The 21,159-nt window shown below is 38.7% G+C and overlaps 4 protein-coding genes across 5 annotated transcripts in view; 1 reads left to right on the top strand and 3 right to left on the bottom strand.

The window, feature by feature from the left end:
• trpm7 (transient receptor potential cation channel, subfamily M, member 7) overlaps positions 1 to 1,064 on the bottom strand; it is a 35,119-nt gene extending 34,055 nt beyond the window's left edge. The window contains exon 1 of the mRNA XM_079555948.1: positions 881 to 1,064. Within this exon, the coding sequence (XP_079412074.1) occupies positions 881 to 883 (3 nt within the window). The 5' untranslated portion in view covers positions 884 to 1,064. The remainder of the gene's footprint in view (positions 1 to 880) is intronic.
• Positions 1,065 to 2,270: 1,206 nt separating this feature from the next.
• On the bottom strand, positions 2,271 to 8,974 carry sppl2a (signal peptide peptidase like 2A). 2 transcript variants are annotated; one of them, XM_079555403.1, is made up of 17 exons: positions 8,767 to 8,974; positions 8,400 to 8,510; positions 8,108 to 8,290; positions 7,930 to 8,019; positions 7,713 to 7,846; positions 7,296 to 7,444; positions 7,123 to 7,219; positions 6,940 to 7,041; positions 6,220 to 6,301; positions 5,683 to 5,757; positions 5,561 to 5,617; positions 4,738 to 4,791; positions 4,340 to 4,439; positions 4,141 to 4,221; positions 3,900 to 4,060; positions 3,244 to 3,277; positions 2,271 to 2,651 (listed from the first exon to the last, which is right to left on the bottom strand). In XM_079555403.1, exons 1-17 carry the CDS (start codon positions 8,818 to 8,820, stop codon positions 2,611 to 2,613), a joined length of 1,605 nt encoding a protein of 534 aa, XP_079411529.1. In that variant the 5' UTR covers positions 8,821 to 8,974; the 3' UTR covers positions 2,271 to 2,610. The 2 variants fall into 2 exon arrangements, with proteins under 2 accessions (XP_079411529.1, XP_079411530.1); XM_079555404.1 differs by lacking the exon at positions 3,244 to 3,277 and having other exon boundaries at positions 2,272 to 2,651.
• Positions 8,975 to 13,526: 4,552 nt separating this feature from the next.
• Positions 13,527 to 16,628, top strand: LOC306962565 (putative gonadotropin-releasing hormone II receptor). The gene is made up of 4 exons (XM_079555747.1): positions 13,527 to 13,659; positions 14,270 to 14,868; positions 15,603 to 15,807; positions 16,058 to 16,628. The coding sequence occupies exons 2-4, from the start codon at positions 14,281 to 14,283 to the stop codon at positions 16,525 to 16,527; spliced, it is 1,263 nt and encodes a 420-aa protein (XP_079411873.1). The 5' UTR covers positions 13,527 to 13,659; positions 14,270 to 14,280; the 3' UTR covers positions 16,528 to 16,628.
• A 1,492-nt stretch (positions 16,629 to 18,120) lies between these two features.
• On the bottom strand, positions 18,121 to 20,902 carry wdr93 (WD repeat domain 93; the record flags this gene model as incomplete). The annotated part of the gene is made up of 14 exons (XM_079554515.1): positions 20,848 to 20,902; positions 20,549 to 20,750; positions 20,404 to 20,468; positions 20,264 to 20,342; positions 20,109 to 20,194; positions 19,944 to 20,028; positions 19,784 to 19,859; positions 19,632 to 19,687; positions 19,403 to 19,489; positions 19,201 to 19,332; positions 18,643 to 18,850; positions 18,461 to 18,521; positions 18,212 to 18,368; positions 18,121 to 18,125 (listed from the first exon to the last, which is right to left on the bottom strand). Exons 1-14 carry the CDS (start codon positions 20,884 to 20,886, stop codon positions 18,121 to 18,123), a joined length of 1,338 nt encoding a protein of 445 aa, XP_079410641.1. The 5' UTR covers positions 20,887 to 20,902.
• Between the last annotated feature and the right edge of the window lie 257 nt (positions 20,903 to 21,159).

Here is a 21,159-nt window from a genome sequence, read left to right as displayed (position 1 = left end):
TGGCCTTTTTCAACCTCAGTTTTCTTCAGATTTCCACAGTAAAAGTGGACTTGGTTTTGGCAGGGCGATAGGGGGCAGCACTGAGGCCATGTCTGCAGTGAAATTAGTTGCAAACCTCTCAAGGATTTTTTTTAAACATTTTTTGAAAACCTGAATTTTGTTCCCTTTGGAGCGTCCTTGGTGCCCTGTCAAAATGATTATAATATTTATAATCTTTAAATAATAATAATAATAATAACAATAATAATAATAAAACTGCATGAAGTAGGGAATAAAAGACAATGAAGATGAATAGTTCCCTATATTCTCAATACACGCTGGTCATCTGTCCGTGCCGTCACGTGACCACTACTGTGGTAGAAATATGAAGTTATAGCCACCGCGCGCGCGCACACAAACAAACAAACGCGCGCGTGCGCGCAACTCTATTTCCCTAAATTAATGAACACACATCATTAGCTACAAAAGAGTGATGATCACAACTTTATTCATAGCGAAATTACACGGAAAAGGCAAGCTGTACGACGAGGAAATCTGCTATTACCGTAAGTAACCGGCAAAAGGCGCAACATCTTTTCAAGTGTGGGCCACTTTACCGTGGGTCTGGAAGTGGCGGGCCACTTTACCGCAGTGCCTGCTAACACTACACCTCGTGCAGAGCTTTATTGGGATCCGTGTGTCGCGTTAACTCTTTGACCCAGACCGTCCGAGCCTCCCGACTTATGCCAACAAGACAGTCAGGAGACGAAACTAATTTTGTTAAACCGCCGCCGCCACGGCTGAGCGAGCTGCCAGTCTGGACTCTTATCAAGCTTGACCACTGCAAGCGCCTCTAGCAGTAGAAACAGATCCAAGCCGCGCATTTATAAAGATCACCCACCATCCTCTTCACCGTTGAGACTCAGGAAGAGCTGTGTCGGAGCGTGTATCCATCTATCGGCGGTGCTCTCGGTTAGCCTCAGAAGGAGAGCCCGGGGGACGCTGGACAGATCCGCTTCAGCTGCAGCTCCAGCGGAAGGTTGCTTTTTCATAATTGTGCGACTCCAAACTGACACTGCGCGAGCCGACTCAGCCAGCGCTGTCACATGGCTGAGGCGGAGCTACCCACACATGTGCACTTTGTTGTACACCCTCGATACACTACGGAGGGCTTTCACCCACCCGCTGGCGGCCGCAACGCTGGTCAAAGATCAGGTCAGACTTCAGAGGCGGCAGGTGGTCTTTCAAACAAGGGTCATGATGTTTTTTGTTCACCATCATAGACTGCGAATATTGTACAGGGCATTTTTACACATTGCCTTTCGTGTGCATTTGAAAAGTAACTCTCGGTGAGGACAATGAAAAAAATGGTCAGCATCATCAGAGTTGTGCGCAGGGGCGGATCTAGAGGAGTGACAGCTGCCACCTCTAGTAAAGGTCTTGCCACCCCATTGATGTGATGTAATGTCTCACATCTGCTCTAGAAGCTACTTGGGTGCTTACAGAGGCTCACTCTCAACATTTTTTTTTACAGGACAAAGAATTACATCAACTTTATAGCTAAATAAGGTGCCAACTCCTGTGGTCCCCAAGATGATGATTTTTTTTCTTTTCTTTTTTTCCCATTAATCCATTTATTTTTTACAAAAGTGAACATTTTACTTGAGCTAGTTACCCCCTACTTATATTATGGACACTGCAACTATTTGTATATAATTTTGGGAGACTCATTCTGCACCTAAATGGAAAAATTGATCAAGCAACATTTGCGTACCCCCGCTATAAATATTCAATATTGTAAAATGTGTTGCCACCCCAGATATTATCCTGACTAGATCCTTTCTAGATCGCCCCGGTTTTCACTGAAATATAGTCCATCCCTGTCATGTTGGCGTCAACAGTTTGTTTCCGTCTTGTAGCTTCAGTGACCACAGCTATTGCTAAAAACATGCTGCTCCCTGGCAGAGAAGGAGTCAGCAGGAGCTGTCAGTCAAAGCAATCCACCCCCCTTTTTGTGGAGGCAACCAATCACCATTACAGCTTTGAAGCTCTGCTTTACAGTTTGCCACTCAAGTGTGTGTGCTCTGTGGGGACAGGGATATTACAGGGAAGACCACATTGAAACACCTGATTAACAACTGACATTCTCACAAAATGTCCTGGTATTTATCCTGAATATCCACATTTGCGTGAAATTACATTATTGGAGAATAGTATCATGCACTCAAGTATGGCACAATATATTAACTTGTTGATTTATTTAAGATCAGAATCACATACATAGAAACAGTACATCATTTAAACATGTCATCGACTTGCTTGTGACATGTGAATTAAAAACCCTGCTGTGTTAAGCTAAATATAAATAAATAAAGTGCTTACTGGTGTGACATTAAGCAATCATTATCAAGGCATTTTCTGGAGTCATACTGTTATAACTCCTTAGGGTCATTTGTGGCATCTATTGTATAGTCATAATCCTCCAGTATTAATGGCACAGAAGTAACAGTTATTAATTTTTTCAAAATGCACTTCCAAGAAGTTAACAAAGCACAACAATGAATCCCCATGGTGTATTAAAAATGTATCAAAAGCACACAAGTAGGTTTGTGCTCAAATCAGCGGTATAAATCAGCATTTGTCACCTTCTAAGCCTCGCTCAGGTCTTCCCTCTGCAAATAAATAGAAGGAAAGAGAGTTAAATAATATGTTAAAATATCCTTAACATGCAGGAGATATACAGTTATTCAGATGAGCAAAGATGTTAATGGAAATTAAAAGTAAATATACACCAGGCAACAGGCAGCGCTTCAACATAATGCAATGGAAATCCCACAGTTCCTTTGATACCGGATACTCACAAGCAAAAGCATGCAGTAAGCAACAGATGTATTTAAAAATGCTATTTGTGTAGACAAACATTAAGCCATTAATTTCCATTGGCTAGGTTCATGTGCAATGAAGCCACACTGAAAGGGTACTCATGATGCAGAAAATATTGTTAATAGTATTCAACGGCCATTGGTTACTAGGCTAGGTTTTCTTTTATGGGTTAGGGCCATCTAGTGGTTGGTTTAGAGTCAAGTGCACAGTGTTTTGTTTTGTTTTAGATGCAGTGCCAATGAAGTTCATATGGGGTGCTCCTGCACAACAATGACACTGGAAATTGGTGCTTAAATAAAAAAAGAAAAGGGCTGGACAAACAGCACTTTTGGAAGTAACTTTTTAAATGTCAGAAGCACTGAGTTTGAAGGAAATCCACACCTGGCAGTAATGGTTCCCTGGATGAGTCCAAGACCTGGTGAAGAAAAAGTTAAGAATTTCCTCACTCTCTTTTACACCTGTCACAGATCTAAAGGTCTAAATACAAAGAATCTTCAGCTTACATAAATTGCAAACACATTGCTTCCTAAAGTCCCTGGGTCATAATAATAATAACCTTTTTTGTGGTTCCTTACAGTAAAAGAAAAAAAATACTATAAAACATGTGAAATAAGTACATTTCACAAATTACCACCATGAAAATAACTTTTATCTTTAATACCTGCCTTGACTCAACTGCCTTGCCCCAACAAGCCTCTTAGATTTCTTTACAACCTATAGTGCATTCACTGGCTAATCATTTAAATATTGTGTGATATAATTGTTACTTTGGTCAAAAAATGCACTGCCCAGGAAATAAGACCTTTTCCAAGATTACAATGTGAGTTCAAATTCTGAAAAAGCTGTATGAAACAACTTTCACATTGGCCAATGGCCACCATATACTCCAGGCCTAGGCCTACAGAAGGCACAGCTTATCCAAAAAGATCATTCCACACGTGGAATTTCATGGTCATTCAACTTCTGTTTTTCTGGGGGGGGCAGAGTTTATGGCACCAAGTTATTAGTAACTGGTCAGAAAGAAGGAAATGTCTCACCTCATAGGACGTTCCAGTCCAAAACCTCCTCATTTCTCCTCTGCACCCAGCCACCACAGCTGAGGTTATTAGAGTGAAAGGCACTAGGTAAAGTAGAGCTGGCTGACCCATCCCTGACAGCAGCATGACGGCAAATGTAAGGATCATTCCCATCAAATAGGCTGTTAAAAGACCATTTTTAGTTGGCATATTAAACCTGGTTATTATAAACATATTAATATACTATGAGCCAATTACATACCTGTGCAGCAGCTGACGAAGTAGATCTTCCATTTACTGTTTACCCACACATCAAACCTGCTGCAGTAAGCAACCAGCAAACCTACAGATTTAGAAATATTATTACTTTATGGGTGCTGGTAATGTTTTTTTGTTTGTTTGTTAACCAAATACTAAACATTACATATATGTATGTATGAAACAACAAATAAATAAATAACCTGGAATAATTATGTCTCCATAACCCAGAATAGAGAACTGCATCCCACATAAGTTCTGCGCAAAGCCAGAGAACCGTGGGACACGCATCACGACAGGTATCTGTGAAAAACAAACACATACTGTCCATAATGTGCAACAGAAAAAAATAGCAGAAGCTAGTGCCAAGTTTTCTTTTGGGGCTTAACATTCCACCATCATAAGGTCACACGTGACTCAAGAAATACAATATAAATACTTAGAATTCCACACAAAGTTTTCAAATCCCGCAAGTCAAACATGCTTATTACGCGGCGAGAATCAGTGCAGTAATAAGTAATACGTTTTAACAGATTTTTATAGACTATGGTGCAAACTTGCAAAGTTATCACTAAATGGTTAGTGAGAAAGCAGGCCTTACTTTTTCAGAGGGAGGCTGGGGTTCGGCAGGCACTGCCACCATGTTACCCTGCGCCTACAAAAAGCCCACACGTCCCATGTGCAGTTATAGTAGGTTAGTCACAGAATAAAATAAGCATGACCCAAGTTAGCGTCAGTCTTCAGTTTTTGTGTATATTTTAGTCACATTTATGAATGCATTTGACTTTAAACGAAATATTTTGGTGACTCAATGAGAATGAGATGACAAGAATCTATTAACAAGACTGTATAAATGTTATATTCTACCTCATTTTGAATATGCATCACCTGTCTGGGCCGCCTTAAATGTCACACAAACTAACCGCTTGGAAAAACTCCAACGCCGAGCCATTAGGATCATACTACATTACTCCTACACGCAACCAGTTACAGATGAAGACTATGAAGAACTCAAACTGGCTCCTTTAAAACACAGTAGAAACTTTGCAGTTATGTGCTATGGCTACAAGCTGTTACAAGGATTACTACCAAATGCTCTCCAGTCCCTATGTCCAACCATTAAAAGAACTCCTATTGAAACACGGAATAAAACACTTGTCCATCTGGGCATAGAGTTCCCCATGAGTCGTGCACTGGACCGATCTCCATTTCTATTTGCAACAAAGTTACTAAACAAAATTCCAGAACTGTGGGACTGTCCTAATTTGGATTGTTTTAAAAACAAATTATGGGACATTGATAAGAGGCTGATCTTTGATGCTATGTTTTAATATTCATGAACCCAGCCGTCAATGCCTTTGAGCATGACGTTTTTACTTTAAAGTTGTAAAGAAAAAATAATAATAATAATAATTAATACACACCTTCTCACCGGATGCATCTGGGCCAAGGGCAACTTGGACCATAATGCTGACTCCATCCTAGTGAAAATGTTAAGATTATAATCTTCAAGTAATTACTTATGCTGATTAACTTAATTTCATACCTTGGTGAAGAATGGAGTGATGAAAACAAAGAAGACGTCGTACAAAAGTAGGAGGCCCAGAAGAATCACACAAATCTGTTTAAATTAAGAAATTATTAGAAAGTTAAAAAAACAAAAAACCCTCTGCATTTGATTTGGTTCTTTGGGCAAGTAGTACTGTTGTTAACGGAAAGAACAAGACAAAGTGCTGAGGAAGTCAATGACATAGTTTGTGGGGGGAAGGTGCTTTTTGGTGTTTGGGGAACTAAGACTCAAAAGAAAAACAAAAAATCTTAAAAAAAATATTTTTTTAAATTCATCAGCCCAGCACAATAAAGGCTTTTTAAATGTAAATGTAATTTGTTTTTCTATTATTGTTAACGTTAGACACAAATAAAATTGACCTTAACCTGATAAAATGATTTAAATGTACACATTATGGTAGCACTGTATTTTTACAGAACAGGTCAAATGGAAATAAACAGCAAAATTGTGGAATCACCAAAGTATTTTGAGAAAGACAAATCTGTTGCATAGATCACGAAAAAAACAACATACCTTAAAATTTGACAGTGAAACTGTCTTCATGAAGTTAAGGCAGAAAGCAATGCCTAGAATATCCTGAAGGATCCAAATCCATCTACAAAATGAGAGAGGGCACTCAGAACCATACAACATGATAGAAAATTAATAGCTTTTTAGTATAGTACTTAAGTACTATCAGAATATTTCATCATTCTACCACCCTCGTCCCCACCATTTATTAGAAAGTCCCTAAAGAAAAGCACCTGCTCTCTCCAAACATTAGCATTTCAAATGGGATTGTTGAAAACAAAGGGGTAGGCAAAAGAACCTCACATCCACAGACAAGTATAAGGGTGGGGTTCACAGGCATTGACCTCACAGTATATGATCTACTTTGACTCATCAGCCGCTTCCACAGACCAAAGGAGGCAACACAAGTAATGACTAAAAGGTTGCTAATAACTGGAAAATATATATCATCATTACTTTTGTCAGGTTTTTTTAATCAATCTTTTCATGTAGTGAACATATTATTGTAGATATTTTAAGTAAAGTTTAAAAGGTTCAACTGTAAAGACCTGTTTTACAACTTTATTTCCTTATATTTACTACAAGACATTACTTGGGGATTTTATATTTAACACAAATTACCTTTTTTTTTAAAAAGGCACGACACACCACATTTTCCCTTACACAGCACAGCATGGAGTGAAAGCAAAAACAAGTAATGAAACATGATAGACCAGCTGTTACCTGTCCTCATTTCTGTACACGCCCCAGATCACAGCAATAGTGATGCACACAGCGGCCAGAATGATTGACCTCACAGAGAAGTTCCAGTTTCTGACTGAAAACCTGCAAAAGGGCAAAGCCACTTGCAGTCAGTAGAGCTTTTGGACAGACAACCACAGAGCAGACAGTGGGAACTATTCATACCTCACAGTCCCACAGCCAATTATATCCAGCACAGCATCGAAACAGGAAAACAGTGCATTTGCAGATGCCAGACAGAAAATAACAATGATGACGTACACTAAAAAGGAGAATTGAGATGTTGTAAGAAAAAAACATGGTTCATTGTTTCATCTTGTGCATTTTCTTGTGCTTACCGAGGACTTTGTAGAAGAAGTACATTAGGACAAGCATTCCACACATCACTAAAACGAGGAGCACCACTTTAAGAGGAGAATACACAAAGAGCTCTCCACTGTCAGCTTTGCTTTCACTACTTCCATCGCTGACAATATATGCTCGTGATCTACCAAGAACAAATATTACAATTTACATTATATTCATGTATTCAATAAGACCAAGGGTAGAAAGCATTTGCCATTTTTCGTGTACAGACAGCCGAATCAGCCTTTCTATTTTGTTTTTGAAAGCAATAGCAACAGGGCAAGATAGAGATATAGCCTGTAGAGTCAAGAAGAGCCTTGAAAAGACAAAAAACAAAGAAAGAACAAAACAAAAAACAGTCCGCTTTCTCAAGCATCATTTACAATGACCTTATACTGGAATGCATTTACCTTTCACATGCACCGCTCCAGTAGCCACCCAAAACAACCGTTACAATGGCAATTAAAAGCATAACTATAATGCTCGGGTCCAACTTCGCTTGTGGCGGGGAATACAGCTTCACACGCATCTCACCAGTGAACACCTGTAGGGAAAAAAAAATAAAAAAAGATTGCAAATAAAATATGTTCAATGAAATTTAAGTAACTTGATGAAAAGCAATCCAACCTTTTGTGCTTCCAGGATGTCCATGTATCTCATGAGCGCAAGGGGAATAGTTGTCTTAACATATTCTGATTCATTGGCTGATGGTGTAACCTTGATTTTGCAATAAAAGTAGAGATTAGAGACAGACACTGCCCAATGAGTCAACAGTCAAGAATAACCAGGCCAGGTGATACCCTACCATAGTCGTGTTGCTTGCGATCAGAAGTGTAGTAGCACCAAGTGTCTGAGCAATCAAAGCTTTCTGACTGAAATTACAGTCTCCTCTCATCACCACCACAGCCTTTCCTTTGACTTGGTCTGGTGTGACCCCTGAGTCATTACACAGTAATTGTGAGATCAAATTTACTAAAGGATATGGAGTCTGGAAAGGGAGATGTTTGGGTTAGCTGTAAGAAACTGTTTGCTTGCCCACAAATCTCAACATAATTCCAACTGTAAACACTCTAAAGCACAGACATAACAGGACTTACAGCAGTATCAAGGGATTGTGCCAATGGTGTCCATGAATGATTGTGAACAATGCAGAACTCTCTGTCTGTAAGGCCATCTGAAATATGCAGGATGCCCTCCTGGCAGTTTGTCTAGGAATGTAAAAAAGCAAAAAACAATATCAATGATTAACTCCAGGCTCGATGCTATGGCTACATGCTGTTAAATATCTTTTGGAAATGGCAAGAAACGGCGAGGTCCAATTTTGTTTAGCAAGTTAAATAGTAGCGATAATTAGTTTAAACATACCATTGAAATATACAAGAAGAAAGAAGAAAAGACCAACCAAAAAACTGGCCTGCCATATGCTCAGTTAAGTTTCACTTGCACTATTGTCCATCAACTTACCAGCGACCCCAGGAGAATTGAAGATAAAATGACAATTCGGACCACACTTTCCATTTTCGTTTGATATTCCCTTTCCTGTAACTGGAACCGTCGAAATGGATTCACTTAAGTATGAAAACAAAGCACATTTATGCCATCTTCAGATCCAAGTCCGTGTCCTCGGCAGCCATAACAAGAAGAAGCTACTTCCTGTATTTACTCGGGTCACATGACACGCTGACGCCGCAAAGCACGTTTGTACCGTGTTTGTACAGAACGGGAGCCAGGCTACTAACTAAAGTAGGCAAAGAAAATTCATACTTTTGACATCATCTTTAACTAACGGAACGAGAGGATTAGCAGCATTATCTCATTGTTTAATAATCAGCCAATAACATAATAATAACAATCATTTATTAATAATAATAATAATAATAATATATTACGTTATTGGCCAGTAAATTGTTATTAAGTTTTTGGCTCAACAGTGTTATTACGTTATTGGCCTGTTATTACACAGGCTTATTACATTTTGAAACTGGCCAAATATAATACATTTCTTGCCGTCATTAAGTTTTTGGCCTGTTATTACATCATGGGCTTATTACATTTTGAAACTAGAGAAATTTGTTTTATTATTCTCATACAGCCCAATTGTATTTCCCTATCATAGTTGCATCAGCTGCTGTTGATTCTAATAGCTTAACTAAGCTAAGTAGGGTGACCAGAGAGACTTCCCAGTTTACCCGGAACAGTTTTGATCCCTCTGTCCCTTGTTTGGTCCTTTGGATTTCTCCAAAACCATCGATTTGTTGTAGTTTTTACAAGCTCTGTCCCAGTTTTCCCCCAGAGTTTTTGGCTTGAAACATAGGCTAATGACTTTTGGTCATGTGTGCATCACACCAAACGTTTCCATACAGTGAATGACATTGGACTTTTAGGAACTATTTTACAATTTTTGTCAACTAAAAAGACACTTTTTAGCTTTTGCCACAAATTTCCGTTGTGTCCCGTTTTTTTTATGTGGAAAATCTGGTCACCCGAGACATAAGTTTACACATTACCTTCACCCATTTTAAAATGCACACATTTCTGTCACTGAAGCTGCTGCACATGATTCAAACTACTGTAAATGAAATGAAAATTAAAAAATAAAACTGCTCAAGGTCTGGTCTGCTAACAATACATTATACTCCATCTCGAGTCTGGATATACGAATAATGTTGCTATGGTAATGACGGTTGAACTAATTTGCTTCCGCTTTTCATCTTGGCCAAAGTAATTTGTTTATGTTTATACTGTCTTTGTTGCATGCTTTACAACAAATTACATGAATTCATGCAGGGCAAAATATATTATTATTCTTGAAAATGATTAAATTGAATTACATTAGGAATTGTAAACAAAGTTAGTGTGTGCTTTTGTTTGAATCCACTGTTCATCCAATAAGACGAGACTTCCTGAAAGACTTCCTGTGAGTCTTATATTACTAAGCTTTCCATTATACAAAAAGACAACAGCACAACAAGACATGGTTATTAAAAGTATCAACGACTACAACAAATGCATATTAATGAATTGTGAATCAAAGCTAATAGTGGCAAAATACGTGTGGCTTGGCACACAGGCTTAACACGAATCAATCCGGAAGAGCAAGGTGCCTGTAAATAACATGTTTTGGGTCAGCCTGTTCTGACTGGGAGTGTATTTACCACTTTGGCTTTGTCTTCATACCAAAATAAATGATCAGCCCATTCTAGGCCCTATAACTTACATCGTCTTCTACTCACTAAAACCATGCTCTCTTTACTACAAATATATTATTTTCTCTTTCTAAAGAGCAGCAGACAGAGCTCAAACCTCAGCATCATATATTTCAATTTTGTACATGTCTGAGCCATTAAAGTCTGCCATTTTTGACATTGTATCTAAAGCATCTAAAACAGGGGTCTCAAACTCATTTGGAGCGGGGGCCAAAAATGAAAACTCAGTGTTGGTCGGGGGCCGCATCAGATTTAGCCTTTTTTATTAAGCCAATTATGATTTAGCAACTTTTTGCTATAATATATCTTAAAATAAACGTTACCTATCTGCACATTTTAAGCTTCTTTTTAAGCAAGTTTAAGCTAAGACTCAGACAGTTAGTGTTTTTGTAATAAATCTAGTTTTGGTTCAGGGCATCAGTGAGTCAGGAGTCAGGTCCAGTCTCTGCCTGTGCCTATTTAGAAAGAAATGGAAAATGTACTACAGATGTCATTTTAATGTAGTGTAGAAAGGCCCAACCAAGGACTGGAGTTGAAAATCAGCAACAAACTTGTTTTGTACTGTGTTTATTTACAATTACCTTGTCAAATAAATATAATGAATGTGTAAATGCCATTATACCGACTGGGCTGATCTCAGGACACACCAATGTGAAGAAAATGGATGGATGGATGGATGGATGGATGGATGTTGCTGTAATTATTTGCAGTATTTTTTATACATTTCCATATTCTCTATTTTTAATTTAACTATGGATCATGTGGTCGCACATGTGTCGTTAATAAAGAGTAAATGATTTAACATGATGTGCTTCTTGTGAGCACACAATGTTGCTCTAAGAGAGAGTTGGAGAGAAAAGGCTCCTCACTTTACTGTTGTGACGCTTTTAAACACAGTACAAAGTGTTCACTTTGCAAAGTCATAAAGGTAAAGATGGTAAAGGTGCTTTTTGTCATGCTGCTGCTGTAACTTTTCTTGCACATGTTAATTGAACAACTAAAGTTTCTCCCTCGCGTTCTGACAGTCTCCACCTGTTTCAGAAGCTCCTCTCTCTCAGTCCGCTGCTTTTAGTCTGTGTCTTTTTTGAAAAAAGTTGATTAGTCGTTAGCAGAGGCGCCGCATCTCCCTCCTCTGTCTGATGTTGTTATTCTCATGTCCGCACGGTCCGCTATGCTAGTCCTTGGAGTGAAGAGCGGCATTGGCGCTACCGCGCGGTGCCTCAGGAAAATGTAGTTCTAATGTGTTCAATGCAATTTACCGGCGGGCCGCATATAATATAACCAAGAAATCTTCTCGCGGGCCACAAAAAATACCTTGCGGGCTGCATTTGGCCCCCGGGCCGCATGTCTGAGACGCCTGATCTAAAATAAGCTGTTTCTCAGATGTACTGATTTCTATTCTATACCCATCCTGTCACAAAGATACAGCTCTGCTATGTGCTGCATAATTAAACCCAATCAATGCATACTGTACATAATGACTTAATGACTACTTAAATGTGATTAGCTAATTTTTTCTACACACGGGTGCTATCCATTACCAGCATCTATTTCTCACACCACAGGTAGAATATGATACTCCTTGCGTTATGGATGATGAATAACAGATGGATATGGCACAGTATACTTTCAATATAACATTAAAATGCTCATGTATACATCCAAGTGTAAACCAGGTTAATTCTTAAGTTGGATATCAGAGTGTTGTTTGTAAAGTAGAGTATCATGGTGGTGATCTATGGTTTAAGTAAATTGTGATAGAAATGTTGTAGGCCTATTATATGGTCCAACTCGGAATGTAGCTCTACTCTTTTGCAAGCTTCTCTTCATCTTCCCACCGGTCAGCCAACGTCACATGGAGTAACATGACCATGCTTGGTCTGTTGTTATAGTCTCAGGATGTGGTTTTCTTTATGTGTACATAAAACTGTTACTACCCAGGACTCCTCACACCTCATGGAGTGAGGAGTGGACAATGCCTTTAACAAGCTTGTCCCACTTGTGTTTTTGAGGCTGCATATTTGCTCTGTGAACGAAAGGAGTGGAGTGAACCAAATAACCACATTTTATATGTAGTGTTTGTTGACTCATGCAGAATCACTGCTTAAAATCTATAAGTGACCAAACCTGAGTAATATGAACCGCAGGTCTTAGTCACTGGTCATAGAGAGCCCCCATTTTAATGCTTAAAATCTTTAAAAGATTGGTGGAATCATTTCAGCAGCAACAAGCTTATACAATAAATGAATATAGCCAAAATTGTTTTATTAAACAGCATATCTTACAGTGTAAACATGGAGCAAAACTGTAAAGGTATGGCCTACAGCTTATAATACAAAAGCTGTCGGGCACAGTAGGCTCGGGTGACCAGAGTCATGCCCCAGTTAGTTGAGGCATGTTAAAGTAGGTGAAGTGTTGAGCATGCACTGAGGTTTCATACAGTCCAATCAAATGAATATAGATATGAGCAGAAAACTGCATGAACAGCAGCGAACAATGATTGTAGAGATTCAGGCTTCCAATATTATCCAAAATGGCTTTCAGTACATACTGAATATCTCTCACCTCTCCTCCTCCTTTAGACCTGTAGCCTGCAACTTTCAGAGAAAATGAATTACCATAGAAACAAGAGATCGGCCATTGCAAAGGCAATAGATCATTTAACTGTTAAGGGGCAAATGTAACTTCCATGTTATCTTGTCTTTTCTCCCTGCTTGATGATGTGTTCTCTAAGACTATGCCGCAGGCTTGACATTTTAATAATTTGTCCTTCCTTGATGAATCATGTTTTAATTATGTTATGTTGCATAAAAAACTTTTGATGTTGCTCGTTTAGGCAAATCGGCTACAAACAGCCATTAGGCCCAATGCATTTCTTACAAATTTTCCGTATGATGAGTCGATTATGGGGGTTGCGCCGGGGTTAGACCACTCCTCGAGGGGGCATTGTCACACGCCTCTCATCATTGGTGCTGTCTGCTCGCTAGGAGGTGCAGCAGATGAACCGGCGCGCGTCTTGACGCACCGATAGACGCTTGGACTGCTGTGGTCGGTAAACCTAGACCTCACTGACCTCAACTGCACTGGGAAGACGAGTCAGAAAAACGAAAGGGGGAAAACACTGCTCTGACCAACATCACTGTATTTCAACGTAAGTTCGGTGTTTATGTGTGGTGTTTGTTTGTTTTTTTAATTATTTTTCGTGTATTTCTTTTTTTCATGATATTTTTGTAGCCTAGCTGATTAGTTGACTAGGCTGTATTATAACACATTATTATGTCATAGTCATAGGGAAATGTCAGAAACATTAATGACATACTATAATTGCGAGACATTTTTTCAAAAACAATATTTCATTATCACTGTTTCATTTATAGGCTACTGTATAGACTATTATAAATTGTTAGTAGGCCTTGGTCTAATTATTAGCTATATTATAATGGTCCTGATTATTCCAGTTCCTTATCCACTCTTAGGCTAATTATGCCTAGCACTTGTGTTTCCATCTGAGTACATTGCAATGTGAGTAAGCCATGTAAAGTCCTTCACATTATTTCCTGTGGATGAGCCTCAGCAGTCATGCTTTGCTCTGCACAATCTATAGTTTCATGCCCACTGTTTCATTCTCTCAACCACCACTGACCAACGCTCCTCTTTTATGTGCTTCTTTACTCTTAGTCATCTATTGAGTTTTTCATTGCCCACTTCTTCTCCGTCTCTGACTCATATGCTTTCCATTAAACATTATTTCTCTCCGACAGTGCCGACCTTCATGTGGTGTGAGAAGAATGGAGCTTATATGCCACACAAAATTAACCCTACTGTTAGTGAGTGCGCAGTGACTATGTGTTACCAAATGACTGACGCCCTTCTCAACATCAGCTGCAACTGCTCCTCAGTCTTCTCCAACTGGACCAATGGGAGCTCCATCCTGCAGCTGCCAACTTTTAGCACAGCAGCCAAAGTTCGAGTTATCATCACCTTCATCCTGTGTGGCATCGCTGCCTTTTGTAACCTGGCCGTGCTCTGGGCCGCACACAGCGATGGCAAACGCAAGTCCCATGTGCGAGTCCTGATAATTAACCTGACAGTGGCAGATCTGCTGGTGACCTTTATTGTGATGCCCGTGGACGCTGTGTGGAACATCACTGTTCAGTGGCTGGCTGGGGACATTGCCTGCAGGGTCCTAATGTTTCTTAAGTTGCAAGCTATGTACTCATGTGCTTTTGTCACGGTGGTGATAAGCCTGGATAGGCAGTCGGCCATTCTCAATCCTTTGGCAATCAATAAGGCTCGGAAGAGGAACCAAGTGATGTTGACTGTTGCATGGGGCATGAGCTTTGTGCTGTCAGTACCACAGGTCAGTAAACACTGATAAATATAAAACACTTAAGACAGAAACATTTCTGTGTTGTTAATCTAAAGATTTACTGTGTATAATTGAGGTTGTACAGTGTTTGGTTTTTTTCTATTTGAGATTACTGCATGTTTGAAAAGGAATGAAAAAAAAAAAATTCTTTATGCCCAACAAATCACTATTACTATACTATTACAGAGATTTGTCTTCTTTTTTATAAACCATTTAGCATAATTTGCTTTTTCTTAAGTATTATGTGCAGCTGTAAAAAGATTTTTACATTGTGTCAAATTATGAGAGAAAGTGTCAGCTTCTTAGTATTGCAGATGCACAATGTACCGTAACTGTTTTTGTTCCAGTTGTGCATAAACAGAGCACAATGTATGGCTTCTACCTTTTTCTAACCCTAGGCACTTACAGAACACGGATGTAAAATACACACATGGAACATTGAAATAATAAAAAGCGGACGAATATAGGACCAGCTATATTGTCAGCATTAGACTTTGCGATACAAAATGTGAATAGAAATACCTCCATGTTAAGAATAACAACATGTGATGAGTAAGCTCACAAACCTTAGCAGTAACATCATTAAGCTCAATCACATGCTTTCCAGCTGAACAGCTCTCCATGTCTATTTTGATCTAAGCATGCATGAACAATGAAGAAAATAATTAGTGATGATTAAGTGTGTGAATGATTAGCTCTCATACCGCCTGTGCTTTTTTCTTTAGCTGTTCCTTTTCCGCAGTGTAACCATCAGCCACCCGGTGGACTTCACTCAATGCACCACTCGAGGGAGTTTTTGCCTGCACTGGCATGAGACAGCCTACAACATGTTCACCTTCTCCTGTCTCTTCCTCCTGCCTCTCGTCATCATGATCACCTGTTACACCAGGATCTTCTGTGAGATATCCCAACGTTTGAAAAAGGACAACTGTAAGTGTAACTATTCTCATACTGGGCCGAATTAAAGATAAATCATTCATATGTTGCTACTAACATTTAGAGTTCAGTGATTTTTTTTGGTGATGTATAGGCTTAGATTTGAACAACATTTTGATGAGTGATGAAGGATAGTACAGTGGGCTATATTTTGAGTTTTCAACATTTAATATGTTGAGATACTTATTGCACACTATGGAAATGAAAAGCCCGAACTAAAATAACCAAATTTCATGTTTTGTAGTGCCGCCAAATGAGATGCACTTGCGATGTTCCAAAAACAACATTCCTCGTGCCCGGATGAGGACCTTGAAGATGAGTATCGTCATAGTGGTGTCATTCATTGTGTGCTGGACCCCATATTACCTGCTGGGCCTGTGGTACTGGTTCTTTCCCGATGATCTGGAGGGAAAGGTCTCCCTGTCACTCACTCATATCCTCTTTGTATTTGGCCTGATGAATGCTTGTCTTGACCCTATCATCTACGGCCTGTTCACCATCCACTTCAGGAAAGGGCTGCAGAGGTTATACCACAAAGCTGCTGCACCGTCAGAGACAGACAATAACACAGTCATAACTGGATCCTTTACATGCAATGCCAACTCATTGCAGCTGAAGGAGGTGAACCACAGCGCCCGCGAGAGCCTCATGTTATACGGCAATTATAATGCTGCACAAAACAAGTCACGCTCCAACCGGGAGAGCATCCAATGAAGTGTTGTATATAATTGAAGGACATCTTCATGTTGAGTTCTGAGGTTTTTAATGTGGTCTTAAATCAGTGTTGAACATGTTTTACAGTATGTTAAGATCTTCAAATTATAGAGCTCATTTTGCACAAAAGGGATGGCAAGCGAATTGTTTTGTGTATCTGCACTGTGAATTCTTTCCAAACTGAATAAATCAATATTGCTGCTTGATGCTTCCACATACAGTGGTACTCACACAAATTTATGTCATATTCAAACTCTTCAAAACTGAAATGCTCCCCTCAGGCAAACACTGTCCATAATCATCGATGAGTCACAGTGACCGAATGAGAAGTCCATTCCCATTGAAACAGCAGTGACCCATTGATTTATGAGATAGACAATAGGCTGCTTAAATAAAATCACCCATGGCTCTTTAAACACACGTCAACCTATTGATGTCCTGTAAACAAAAGGTGAACAAGACGTGCATGCTCAGTTCATTCACACATACAAAAGGTCTAAACATTTCAGGATATTTAGAATCCTTTTCGCCTACAAACCAAAATTCTCTGTTATTTTGGTGATTTAGAATGAATTGTAGTTAATAAGCAATTAAGCATTTTTGGCACTGAAACAAACCAAACAGTTATCTTCTTAATGGTGTAAGGTTTTCAAAAGATCGTGACTGAAAAGTGACTGAAAATCCTGCATAATATCTTCTAAAAAAAAAATATACAAATTACTTAATACTTGTCAAAACAAATGTGAACCCAGACACTGTTAGAAATGTTTATCTCAGGCGTAATCCTTATTGATTTTCATCTTTAACCAGCTGTTCAACTACCATGATTATGCTGGAAAAGAAAAGAGTTAAAATATATAACCAATCCTTTTTCTACTTTTTAAAAATGTCTTAATGATGAAACATTTTCCTGTCCGTCAAGTCCACAGTGTCAAAATTTAGAGCCAACTCACAGCGTGCACTCCCGGAATATATTTGCCCATTCTTAAAATGTTATTAAAATGAATATGTTGACAGGTCACTTCGGAATTGACAAAATAACTTGTTTTGCTGAGAGAAAAACAACAATATTTATTTTAGCAATGCAATCCCACGAATAAAAAAAAAGAACAGGAGGAAATTGTATTAAACATCAGATAAAAAAAAACTGCAGTCGCTACATTCTGTTCTTGTCTTTCAAATGTGGTTTGGTAAAAGCTGTTGCTGTAGCATCGTGGATGTTTGCTGTAGCCGTGTCCATGTTTGCTTTATGCCTTTGGTCCGTTCATTTGAAGACATCCTCCTTAAAGTACATTTAAACATTAAAAAAAATGTGTTTTTGTAGTTTGCTTTTGGTATGTGTCAGTATTTCAATAAAACAGATAGCAACCTCTCTTGGAGATACTGGTCGCATGAATCCTGATGAGCGGAAAAGTGATTTGTTTCCTTTTGTCTCGAGTCTATCGGTGTAATGACGTATGGTTTGATATCGTCACACTCTTCAAGGCGGAAAACGTAAAGCTGATTTTTGCCGTCAACTTTAGAAAAGGGGCCACCTGGGTGAAGGAGTGTTTCCAATGTTACTGACTGTTCAGACTCCAACAACTATTGGCTCTAATCTAATCATGTAAAACTGGCTTAATTAACAAAGGCAACTCATAAAGAAGCACTATAAACTTATACTGAAAAGTGTTTGTTTGAGTACCTTGGACAAGTAGAGTTCGATGTCTGCTGTTTAGAGCAAATCCAGGGCTGCGAGGAGTAGCCAGCACATGTTTTGGAGGTAGTATCAAAGAGCACACATTTCTTTTATTGATGATATTCTGAAGGCACATTTTTCCATTCCTTTGAATCACAAGTGCCTGTCCAACCAATAAAACACATGTGGAAGTAAAAAACAGCATTATGTTATTTAGAAATGAATGTATTTATTAATATATTTTTCTATTAATACCAAGCCTTGCAGAAATGGCACAGCTGTAGCGACAGTTGGGAGGTCACCGCTGTCTTTTACCCTGTAGGGATGTGAAAAGCATGAAAATGTTATGCAGTGTTAGTCAGACAAACAAATGACTAACATAACTTAAACATAAAGCATTGAGAAGCACAAACATAATTGTATGTGCACTGTGTAACCTTTCGGCCAACTGAAGCATATGGGATTTGGTTCCTCGTCCCATGATTACTGTATACATGGCTCCACATTTGCACATTGCTAAAAGATGGAGTTTGTCATCACTGCAGCTCTGAGAGTCATCTGGAGACATGGGGCAATAATCCATAAAATGGATCCTGGAAAAAGCACTGTTTGTATCTGACATGGATGAGACGGATACTGGAGAACCTGAGAAGCAGGGGCATGAAGATGCAAAATATAATTTACAAAAAACATTCTCTCTGAATCAAAAAATAAATGTACAACTATTGATGTGTGTGTGAGCGCTGTAAGCCTTATGAGTCTCATAATCAGTGTTTGATCATCAATTGTTGAAAAGTATCCAAAAGAAAACCAAATCATCTCAATAAACTATATAGCTACATAGTTTGATCAAATTTACATATTACATACATACATACGTACATACATACATACATTACATATTACATATGTTACTTTTATTATGTTTAAAACTATGTGTCCAAATTGCTCTTGTGTGTTTTGTCTACAAGATGAAAAAGAAACAGGACACTTACCAGAGTTTCTGTCCCAAACACACACCACAGTTTCAGTGAGGCCAAGAGCTATGTATCGAGTGCATCCACTAACCGCTGAACAAACGATTTTATTTGCATTTGGCCACAACGCTCCAGGCAAAGACTGGGTATCTGAAAAACATAGGAATCACTATTTAAAAAAAATCTGCTCTTTACTTCTACGTTGTTTCATTGATCCTACCTGCTTTATTTTTGGTTGTTTTTTGGAGTGAATACTGGAGGAGATTTTTGCTTCCACTCCACCACATGCAGATTGCATTGGGCAAACCTATGAATGATCAAACAATGATGACAAAGCGCTGTGTGTCTGAGCTATCTAGATTACACCTTTTATTCACCCCCTTGGCTGTCACTCTACTGACGTTATTGAATTTGAAACCTGCCAGTTATGTTTAGCTTAGACGTTTTACCTGTTTTTTCTTTTTGCTCTCCAGATATTGGCAGAAGAAAGTGTGCTGTGCAGGTTCTAGGATTGACAGGGTTTGATAAATGTTGAATTTACACAATTGTCATAACCATGTCTGTCCCATTGAACTTGTCTTTCCTATATGTCTATTCATACCTTGTTGGACTACACGTCTTTTCATCCAAAGCCAAACAGTGTGAGAAGAACTGGGATGGAAATTTGTAAACATTGTCTAGTTTAAAATGAAATGCATAGTTATACATATTAATTTTGTAACTTACTTCAAAAGGATAGGCTATGATGTTGTTATACATACCTGACGCACAAGTTATTGGCTTGATTTTATTTATGACTGCAACTGGAGACCATTGGACTTCTGACACTAATGAGGAATTTGAGTCCTGCCACAGAGATAAAATGTATATTATTTACATAATTGTGATGTAAGTGTAGGTCTACTCTTGATACCATTCTGCTTTACCTGCTTTTGAGGAACAGCGGATTCCACTTCCTTGAGCCATGACTCTTTTGGAAAATATAGTACTTCAAGCCAAACATCACCATTGCCTATCACAAAATACAGTGCAGTAGAAATGATAAAAGAATAAGTTAAAAGAGAAAATTAGGCTTACTAACATCTCACTGAAGCAACACCATAATCTCCCCCTTGAGATGCTTGAAACGAGCAGCAAATGCTTCTACTGTTGATATCCTCCTAAGTGAATAACATTTCATTAGTTACAAAAACACTTACGATGCAGGATTGTATGGCATACCATTTTGTTGATGATGCTGAGAAGGTGAATCATTTCTGTGCAAAACATAAAGATTCTGGCCACACCTACAGATGATACAAGGCAGTGCTTAGTGTACACAAATACTTGATTTGTTTTCTTTTGGAACTTTGAACTTATATCTTACCCATGTCATCAATAGTTCCCAGCAAATAAGTATTCTCTGACAGTTTTGTAATTTGAATAGATGTTATTTCAAGGCTGTCTCGTGACCACTGAGCCACACATTTGAAAGAGGACGCAGACCAGAGGGACAAGCCCTCGGAGAAGCCAATACTGAGGTATAAGCCATCTTCAGAACATGCCAGACAGTAGGTCGTCTCCGGCAGCTGGTCACCATCATAACAAGCAAAAGGAAACAACCCAGCTTACATGTGTGAAACATTTGATGCTCAATGATTGATTTTTAAGAGAGATTTAGCCTACCAGGTGGAAGTCTGATGTATTTAAGATGGGTGTTTCCATTTGAGCATTTTCAACATGGAAGGCCATGTGTAATGACAAAGAGACCTTTGCGTGTCCTTGTTATTTTATTTTAGTCTTTTTAGAATGAGTGCATCATATCTCCTGCTCCATAATGTACTTGATCACATCATCAGTTAACCTACAAATCAAATTTGGTAGAACGCAAAATAAAGTTTAATGTGTTAATTCATCTTATATAAACATACAGAAATGTTAAAGTTAACCATTAAATATATGATATTACATACAGTCAGTAAAGAATTTGATCATATA

Source organism: Gobius niger (assembly GCF_951799975.1).
Source record: "Gobius niger genome assembly, chromosome: 4".
In the NCBI taxonomy this organism is placed as follows: domain Eukaryota; kingdom Metazoa; phylum Chordata; class Actinopteri; order Gobiiformes; family Gobiidae; genus Gobius; species Gobius niger.
This window is presented reverse-complemented; position numbering and strand designations above follow the sequence as displayed.

Coding starts and splice junctions, on each gene's coding strand:
- sppl2a (XM_079555403.1), bottom strand. CDS start 8,820: ATGGAAAGTGTGGTCCGAATTGTCATTTTATCTTCAATTCTCCTGGGG. Junction 7,220..7,295: donor CTTCTTCTACAAAGTCCTCG/GTAAGCACAAGA, acceptor TCTCCTTTTTAG/TGTACGTCATCATTGTTATT. Junction 5,758..6,219: donor TTTCACTGTCAAATTTTAAG/GTATGTTGTTTT, acceptor TAATTTAAACAG/ATTTGTGTGATTCTTCTGGG.
- LOC306962565 (XM_079555747.1), top strand. CDS start 14,281: ATGTGGTGTGAGAAGAATGGAGCTTATATGCCACACAAAATTAACCCT. Junction 14,869..15,602: donor TTGTGCTGTCAGTACCACAG/GTCAGTAAACAC, acceptor TTTTTTCTTTAG/CTGTTCCTTTTCCGCAGTGT. Junction 15,808..16,057: donor ACGTTTGAAAAAGGACAACT/GTAAGTGTAACT, acceptor CATGTTTTGTAG/TGCCGCCAAATGAGATGCAC.